This window comes from Sinocyclocheilus rhinocerous, unplaced genomic scaffold (assembly GCF_001515625.1).
Source record: "Sinocyclocheilus rhinocerous isolate Xijiao unplaced genomic scaffold, SAMN03320098_v1.1 scaffold171, whole genome shotgun sequence".
Taxonomy (NCBI): domain Eukaryota; kingdom Metazoa; phylum Chordata; class Actinopteri; order Cypriniformes; family Cyprinidae; genus Sinocyclocheilus; species Sinocyclocheilus rhinocerous.
This window is the reverse complement of record NW_015642206.1, coordinates 1,217,013-1,226,630: the sequence shown is the minus strand read 5'-3', so window position 1 is coordinate 1,226,630 and position 9,618 is coordinate 1,217,013. Positions and strand designations below refer to the sequence as shown.

The window sequence follows — 9,618 nt, the reverse complement described above, 5'->3', positions numbered from 1 at the left end:
CTACAATGATCATTTCAGCAAATTGGTTCTTTTGTTTTTAAGCATTTGGAACAAAATAATAAGCAACTCGTGACATCATCTGGTGTAATCAAACATTAGTAAGTGTTTAAGGCCCACATTATTAGCATTTAGTACATAATTGAAAATGAAAATATTTATGAAACATAAATGAAAATGAGTCATCCTCGCTGAGGTGAGATTTCCAGTCAGTCATGCTCCAATCCAGAGGCCCTTCCTCATTTTCCATAGTTTTTGAGTAAATCAGTCACTGTGATGGTATTGGCATAATGCCCCATGTCTTAAGTGTGCTTTTTTTTTCAGGGTGGGGAACATATGACTCGATGGAGCTTTAGTGAGCACGATGAGGCCCTGTGGGGATGGAGCATACCTTTCTCACCTACAGTCTGTAAATCACAGCTGAAATAACTGTGATGGGGCTTAAAACATCATCTGCGCTGAACAGGTTACTCCCTTTCACCATCACTCTATTAGGATCACTAAGAAAACATCCTGACAGACCACACATTCTCCTTCCACATCCTCATCATATCTATCCAATGATAATGAGGTCTTTTTAGGGTCCAGACACTTTTGTTTAGGTCATATCTTTACCACGTCCCTACCTTATCAATACAAGCGTCCATTAAGTAATCTGAAAAGAGGGTTATGCTAGGTGAAGAAGAGTTTTCAAGAGGAACTGAAGAGAGGGGCAGATGGGAAGGTGGGTGTTTGTTGGATTTCTTGGTTGATCATTAATCTGTCTGGCAGGCTTTGACGTAAAACATCAACACAGCAGGTACAAGCAAGTGAAAAATCAATCAGCAAAGTCGCATTGCACTAGACATGTATTACAAGCAGGTGGAGAGGTTGTGTAATTCTACATTTGGAGAGCATATGAATGGTGTTCAATGTTTTGAATTAATATATTCTTAGTGGGGAGTCCATTGTTTCCAGTGAGACATTATCACTATTGGACAGATTTGCTTTGAAGTGCCAAGACTACATGTTGAGAAAGAAATATTTAAAGTGGTTTTCTGATACAACTTCACTATTAGATAAGGTGTATAAATAACTATAAAAAGGTAATCCAGCAACATTTGGTGTCTAAACTGTATTTAAATCAACATATTGATAAAATAATAATATCTCCAGTCTTTAAAGCTCCCTTTTCTGAATTTAAAGACATTTTAAAATAATTACTGCTAACCATATAATGCAGCTAGCACAAACAACACATTGTAGTCTGCACGTCTCCCCTTAAATCTAAACGGAGAGCCACGCATGGCAGAAAGGGAAGCTGTTCTTAAATGAGGGAGTCTACACACACACAAAAACGTAGGGTGATGGGCTTCATCTCTCTCTAAGGGGAGGGGGAGTGGCCAAAATTGGCCATGGCTTCAATATAAGCCTTTTGTATGGACCTCTGAGGAGCCCAATCTTTCTTGTGGCACAACTACCAACACCTCCACCTCTTCATCGACAACAAGAGGAAGAAAGTATTTTTCCATACTCCTTCCAGATTTATTACCTGATTGCTTTTTTTCTTTTCCCCCGTTTTTTGTTCTTTTGCTTTTCTAGTCAAAAGTCCTTTAGGCAAAGAACAAAAAAGACAAGATGATCGCTCTGTTTTCCTTGACATTGGTGGTCTTTGCAAGCAGTCTGCGTGTCGAAGCACAAGGTAAGAACCACTTCTGATCCCCTCATGCATAAATGAATGTATGAATGAATTAATTAATTAATTAATTAATTAATTAATTAATTAATTAATTAAATTATGGTTCAGCATGCACATTTCTGCATCTGTGCATATGAAAGTGTGGTAGATAAATGTAATACTGAAAAACTGCACAGTATAAATTGTAAAAAGTGGGTATTATTTATTAAACCATCATTTATTACCATGCTAATAAGAATGAGGAATAAGATTCCCAATGGATGAACATAATTTCTTCGACGCTATTACTTGATGCAGACACAATGAACCAGATTTTAATGCAATATTCCACTCTTCATCTCTAAAAGACTCCTCCCACTATACAAATGCACACGCACACCCACAAAGATTCAGCTCACCACAGTCTTTCATAAGCTCTAAACCATGTGCTGCAGGTAATTTAGCAGTTGTTGATAGTGGGGAATGTGAGCCGTCACCGAACTGGCTGTGAAAAGTGGCTCTGCTGATCACATCTGAGTGCAGATCTAATACCTTTCTTTAAGGGTAAATGCAAGATTGGCTTCTGATGGCCAGTGATGTCAGGAGCATATTGGTAGCTGAGGAGGCACACAGTGGACCTTTATATTGCCAGTACGTAGCTGTATGAGTTTTGCCAAATCCTCAGAATGTACACTGATGCCACTGAATATATGACAGGAGCTACAGCAAGATTAACAGCTCCTGAAAATGTAAAGAGCCCCTTGCTGAATGCAGTAATTTTCCTTCTGAGGTTATGTTCTGTAAAGTGATGGGTTTGCATGAATTGGGCTGGGCTGGGGCTGATGGAGACGAGGTGGGGACTGGAGAAAGGAGTGAAAGTTTTGTATGGTTTTGGGCTCTTAGAGACTGCTCAAGATGGGCCTGATTCACAGAGGCTCTGTTCAAGACATAATGCAGCCATTAGTCAGGCATGGTTGAATAAGGGGGGGATAATAATTGTGTGCAATAATTAATGCTCATAACTCATACTGACCTCTGCTTGTTCAGCAAAGTGTAGGAAGTGAAGTTTAGCCATCAAGACTGTCTGACTGTGAGGGAACGATTCCATATGACACTTGTATACACAGATGTGAAGCCCTAATCAGTGTGTTTTCATGCATTTAGTGTTGTGTACCTCACACAAAGCATCATTTGGTATTGTAAAGGGCTCCAACCTCACTGTTTATGCAGCAGATGTGTTCAACATGCCAGTGGAGCCCAAATACATTCATTAAATGGCCATGTTGATTGAATGATTAATGCAAATTTATAGCACCCTCTCTTTTTATGTTTCAGTTTACAAATGTCTCTGATGACTGGGTCATATAACCTGATTTCATGTGTGTGTGTGTGTGTGTGTGTGTGTGTGTGTGCGTGTGTGCGTGCGTGCTTGCGTGCGTGCGTGCGTGTGTGTGTTTAATTTCTTACAAAAATTGCCCCTTTTCTCTAAATTATTCATATTAAATTGCCATTAATATTATGCAAAAAATATATTTATTATTGTTATTTTTGTTATTATTTTTAAAGTATTTATTATTATTTTAAAAAATTATTATTACTACATTATTAAACCAAATTGCTGAGGTCTTAAAGGGGGGGAAAGAGGCACGTTTAAATATTTAAACTACCCCAGCACTTCCATTCTGATGTTCAAGAGTAAACACTTTCCTTGTGTTTGCTTGCATGGAGATGGGGGATGGGGACTGGTGGGATTTGGTATTATGGAGAACATTATCGGTTAGTGGGTTTGGGATGATATTTGAGAGTTGTGCAAAATTGGTACAAAATCTCACCAGCAATGATTTGCATGTATTCTGCCAACAAAGAGATGTGTGGAGACCAAATCTGAAAAACTGAGTTATAAATTTGAAAAATTGGTAGCTGCTGTCACTGAAAGGTGTACTTTCAGCTTGTAACTTTGGCACACTGTCCCCAAAGTGAGAGTTTATTAGGAAGAATGTGTGAGAAAGAGTGCATGACTCACAGTGAAGTGTAAAAAGGGATCAGATGTGTGGTGTTAATGACTGAAAGGACTGTAGGGCTCAGTTTTAATTACTTCAAGAAAAAGAGGATAATCTCTTATCAGTTGGTCATAATGTGAATGATGTGCTGTATAATTAAATGTGGAAACAGTACAGTTTAACGTGGCTTCTGATCCATGAAACATTCAGATGTTAGAACCATGTTTATTCATTCTGAGCACATGTTGGGCACGTTACTATATGTGGAAAGGCTCCAGCCCAGCTGAGTAAGGAGTAATAGTGGACTAAGGTAAGGTAAGTGGTTTGATGCATAAGGGAGAAAGTCTTGAGTGCCTGCTAATGAGTCCCATGTTTGTTTCAAACATGTGGGAAAGGTTTTTCTGCAAATACATTGCATCTGAATGTTAAGGTTAGTTGTAGAACATGCTGGTCAGAAGCACAAAACCCTAAGGCTAAAAACTGCTCTGCGGAAGTCACAGGCTGGAAGACAATGTGGTTGAAGAAACTACACATAAACGTGTAACTAAAATGTACTTTTCAGATCAAGAACTCAGATCAGAGAATACTTAAATATCATTAGATTATTATGCATGGCATGATGGGATTCATTGAAAGTTGTTGTTTGGTAACACTTTACAATAAGGTTCAATACAATAACATTAATGCATTATATATCATGAACTAAGACACCATGAACATTTTACATTATATATTTAGAGTAGTAAAATTTTTGAATATTTTCAAAGAAGATTCTTATGCTCACCAAGGCTCATTTTTAATCAAAAATACAGTAAAAACTGTACAAAAAAACTGTACAAAAAAATAAATAATAATAATAATAATATTGCAGTTTAAAATAAGTGTTGTCTATTTTAAATATATTTAAAATGTAATTCATTCACGGGATGAAAAAGTAATCAGAAGTCATTACTCTGGACTTCGGTGTCACATGATTGTTCAAATCACTGTATTACATTGATTTTGTGCTCAAGAAACATTTCTTATTATTATCACAGTTGAAAACGTCTGTGCTGTGGAAACCATGATATAGTTTTTGATTAATAGAAAGTTCAAAAGAGCAGGATTTATTTAAGATAGAAATCTTTTTTTAACATTATATGTTTTTGCTGTCACCTTTGATTAATTTATTGTGTCCTTGCTGTACAAAATTATTAATTTCTTTAAAAAATATATTTGAATAATTTGGCAAAACACATCTGTAAACAGTTTAAACCGCTGGGAAAATGAGACTCTATGGTGCCTTAAGCTAAATCTAATCATGCCTGCTGTGTAATTGATACTTTGATGGTGAAGTGTAGCCAGCCAGGAGAACTCTTGGGTCGGTTTCAGTTTCCTTGGTATCCATCAAATATCCCATCAAGAGCTGTGATGGACTGGGGCCTCCAAGACTCTGACAGAGATCAGGAAACATCTTAAGGAGCTTAATGAGACAATTATGCCCCTAACCACAAACAGACATAGCAACCACTACCAGATATATAGTCACAGCAACTGTGAGCAAAAAGTTGAGCTTTAAGGAGGGAACATTTGTCTTCGTTGACATAAATGGGAAAATTGTGTCTGTGGTTCCCCAGTGTGTGTGCAAGCACATCATCTGATTCCAGTAAATCATAATTAGATTATTTCTTCAGCTAAGATTTGTGTGGCACTGCGTTTCTTTCTTTTGTGGCTACTGTAGTCTTCTTCACAATCTTAAGACAAAATATATGGATTGATCTAAAACCATTGTTATAGACATCCCATTTTGTTTCATTTCAGATAGTGGATCAAGGATCAAGGTCTACGCCAACAGAGGTGACAATATCACCCTGCCCTGCGTACTGGAAGGTCAGTCCAGTATGTTCGGAAACAGAATCAAGTGGACCAAACTTGAGGATGACTCTACAGAAACTGAAGTGCTCATCTCCATGGGGCTCCACAAGAGAACCTACGGAAATTTCCAGAACCGTGTTTACCTGTTGGAGGTGGATGACAACGATGCTACTTTAGTTATTACAAACCTAGATCTGAACGACTATGGCACATACAGGTGTGAGATCATCAACGGCATGAACGACAAGAATGTTGAAGTGGACCTTGAATTGCAAGGTAACTTTATTATTTCATGATGTCAAGCAAGTTGTCATTTTACCTGTAACATTTATATTTAGCATGCTCTTTTCATCCAAAGTCACTTACTAAAGCCAACAGTAGATATTTTCCATACATGTCTCCGTATTGGAATACATGCACTGGCTGTAATATGCAACAAATTGCCATTTCCAAATGAACATATTTCATTCACTCTCTACAGTTCATAAGCAACATTTGAGCTGTTCATTTCAACATCATGTTTTTTTTTCAACACTTGTTTTTGCCACTTATCATTTGCTCATTCTCCAGTAATATCCTGTAATTCGTGCTCTTGGCCAAGACCATAGCTCCAGAGAAACAATGGGGATCTTTACACAGAAAAAGTGAGGTGCATGAGCATAATGAAACAGGCTGGCACAACTAGCCATTGTTAACCTTGGAACAATTGAGTCTAAGATTGAAACGTCCAAGTCCTGCAAGTAATTTTCTCTCTTTTTAAATTTTTTTTTTTCTAACACCGTACCACATAAATCTTTTCAACTAAGCAGGGAGGCTCTTAGAAAACTAAAACTTAGGGTTTTACTAATATCTTTCTTATTTGTTCAGTGGGGTGGTCCTAAAATATGTTCATCAAATCAGCCTGATGTTAAACTCAGTTGAAATTTTCCTTAGGGGAAGATTTATTTTCTTTCACAGGGGTTGTTTTCCCATACTACCCTCGTCTGGGGCGGTACAACCTCAACTTCCAAGATGCAGAGGCCGCGTGTCTGGAGCAGGACGCTGTGGTCGCCTCCTTCGAGCAGCTCTATGGGGAATGGAGAAATGGGATGGATTGGTGCAATGCTGGCTGGCTCAATGACGGAACTGTGCAGTATCCCATCACCAAACCCAGAGAGCCCTGCGGAGGCGTGAGGACCTCAGCTGGACTGAGAACCTACGGCCGACAGGACAAGTCCAACAGCCGCTATGATGTGTTCTGCTTCACAGCCAGCCTTAGAGGTGAGTTAAACCATTCAATTCTAGTATAAAATGGAGCATAACGTTTGTCTGTGTCCACAATCCTGAAACTCTTTGGTTCCCATCACAGGACGCTTTTATTACTTGATCCAGCCCAAGAGACTGAACTTTGATGAGGCTGTTGACGCGTGTAAGAGAGATGGAGCTGAGATCGCAAAGGTGGGCCATATATACGCTGCCTGGAAGCTGCTGGGATACGACCGTTGTGATGCTGGTTGGCTGGCCGACGGTAGCGTTCGTTACCCTATCTCCAGGCCCAGGATGAACTGCAGTCCCACGGAGGCTGCGGTTCGCTTTGGTGGCTTCCCCGACAAAAAGCAGAAGCTGTACGGAGTCTACTGCTACAAACCTCAGCCGTGAAGCGCTTCATGTCACATCACCAACCAAAGAGCAGCAATACACAGATTTCCACATTCAAACTTATGAAGGACTTTTTGCATTAACTAGCCATAACTGTGACAATTATAGAAAGGATACTGTAAAAAAACAGTTTCATACTGCAACATTCTGAATATTAATGTAAACAGTTATTTTACCTATCATTTACAATTTATATAGATTTGTACACCCATATGTATGAACAATGAAGCGACGAGAATAACACAAATTGCATTCAAGAAGGATATTTAGCTGGAAGGAAAGTTAAAGTCACATCATTTTGATCAAAAGTTTGTCAAGGATCTCCATTGTGATATTGCAATAAAATATTTAAATATTATTGAATAGTATAAACTTGACAGAAAGTTTTTGAAACTTGTCCAAACTGAAATGCAAACTAGACCTGACACCTTTCTTTTCCTATAAACTTGTGTGATCTTACTCAAATGCTAATTTCTTTAAAACTATGTATTTTGTTATTTCATGTGTTGGTGTATCATCCAATGCTCTGAACTGTGATCTTATATTATCTGTTTGAAATATCAAATGAATGTGTTTGGCCCTTAGTTTTACAATGCTTTATAACAACTATATGAATATACTTTATATATTCATCCATCGTTTAATTGTAACATTCATTCCTCATGTTTACCCTTTTTTAAAAATGTGTATTTTTTATTTTTATTTTTCTTGTTTAAATGTGTTTCTCCCTGCATATATTTTCACAAGTATTTCATCACAGACAGAGACAGAATTTGACAAACTGCTGATGATGCATTGAACTTTGTTATATGGCAGAGAACTATGAACAGAATTTACACGGAGAGATTCTTTGAGGACCAGTTGTATATTCAACGTTTCACGACTAGCTTAAGCCTAACTGCTTAAGTGTAGATATGAATAAGTCTCAAATTAATGATATTGTAATTCCACTGTTCTCTGCGAAAAGAGGAACAGCACTAAAAGCCATATTCAAAATCGTGCTCAAGTTTGAACAGTAACATTGGAATGTTGTGACAGGCATTGTGTAGACGACTTCAGATAATGAGATCTGTTTACTGATGAATGTAACATCTATTATTTGCCACTTTGTATTGAAATATGTTGTTTATGGGAGGGGAAAATATTCTCCACTTATAACTTCGCTTTGAACTGCAGAAGCCACAGTGCAGATAAGTGACATTTTGCTTGAGTTTGTCTTTTTTTATTCACAAAATATATTTTCTTTTTTGAAAAATCTGAAACGCATTGTATGGTTTATGAATCAAAATTTAAATGAAAAATAAAACCCATAAAAATGAAATGACTTTTGTTTCATTCTCCATTAAACTGTGATATTTCTACAATGCCTATAACCATGGATTTTTAAGGTCCAGATGCTGAGAACACAAACGTTTGTTGCAGTATGAATGCCAGTTTGGCTATGCATGGCCTTCATTTCCTAACACAACTTAACTTGAAATTAACAACATATTGCATATCTAATACAGTACTCTGCTGCTTTTGAGAAGAGTTCTTTTCATGTTACAAATATTTTCTGCACTCCATCTATCTAAACTATTATGCATATCCATCAATATCATGAATAAATTATAATTTCTAAGTGTGTGTGTGTGCGTGCGTGCGTGCGTGCGTGCGTGCATGTGAGGCTTTTTATTAAATTATTTAGAATAGCGCTATATATCTCGACTTTAGATCTATGAGAGGCCTTGGAAGCATTTGCAGAAAAAGACTGCTACAATTATACAATGTTCTGTGACTAATTCAGTCCTTTTTAACGTGAATTAAGTAGTTTAAAAATAAATAAATAAATGATAGCAACATGTTTTTGAAGTCTTAAATGAGAAAACCATCAGTATTAATGAACAATGACACAGCGGTACCAGCGGGGAAATACATTCATATCAAATTAAATATGGCAATGGGACTACAAAAACACAAGGCACATCAAAAGTCTGTCTCTGTTTGTCCTTCTGCATTACATTGCGTAATGTACTTACAAAACTATAATCAACAAATGCAGCTTGACAAGAGATCCCATGTTGTACACGAAGTGCAATATCTAAATGTCGTAACAATAGTAAACAAAATATCAAACCAATATTCTCTTTCAACAAATTAGGCTTAAATTATGCTTATATCTCAAGGTCATGGTGGATGTATGATCAATTCAAACAGGTGTCCTAGCAGAATCCTGGTACAAGTGTACCTCATCATAGTTTCTTGCTGCCAGTCTTAGTTTTCATTTTAAAGGGGTCATATGATGCGATTTAAATTTTTCCTTTCTCTTTGGAGTGTTTCAAGCTCTTGGTGCATAAAGAACATCTGTAAAGTTGCAAAAGACTAAAGTCTCAAATCCAAAGAGATATTCTTTATAAAAGTTAAGTCAACCACGCCTACCTAAAACGGCTCGTTCTAACACGCCCCCACATATCTACGTCACGATCTGGGAAG

General features: G+C 37.3%; 1 protein-coding gene across 2 annotated transcripts; it reads left to right on the top strand.

Annotated features, from left to right (window-relative positions):
• The first annotated feature begins 1,434 nt into the window (after window positions 1-1,434).
• LOC107755751 (hyaluronan and proteoglycan link protein 1-like) lies at window positions 1,435-8,467 on the top strand. Of its 2 annotated transcripts, none has more exons than XM_016572648.1 (4): window positions 1,435-1,678; window positions 5,455-5,784; window positions 6,466-6,768; window positions 6,857-8,467. In XM_016572648.1, the coding sequence occupies exons 1-4, from the start codon at window positions 1,615-1,617 to the stop codon at window positions 7,144-7,146; spliced, it is 987 nt and encodes a 328-aa protein (XP_016428134.1). In that variant the 5' UTR covers window positions 1,435-1,614; the 3' UTR covers window positions 7,147-8,467. The 2 variants fall into 2 exon arrangements, with proteins under 2 accessions (XP_016428134.1, XP_016428133.1); XM_016572647.1 differs by having other exon boundaries at window positions 6,442-6,768.
• Window positions 8,468-9,618: the final 1,151 nt, after the last annotated feature.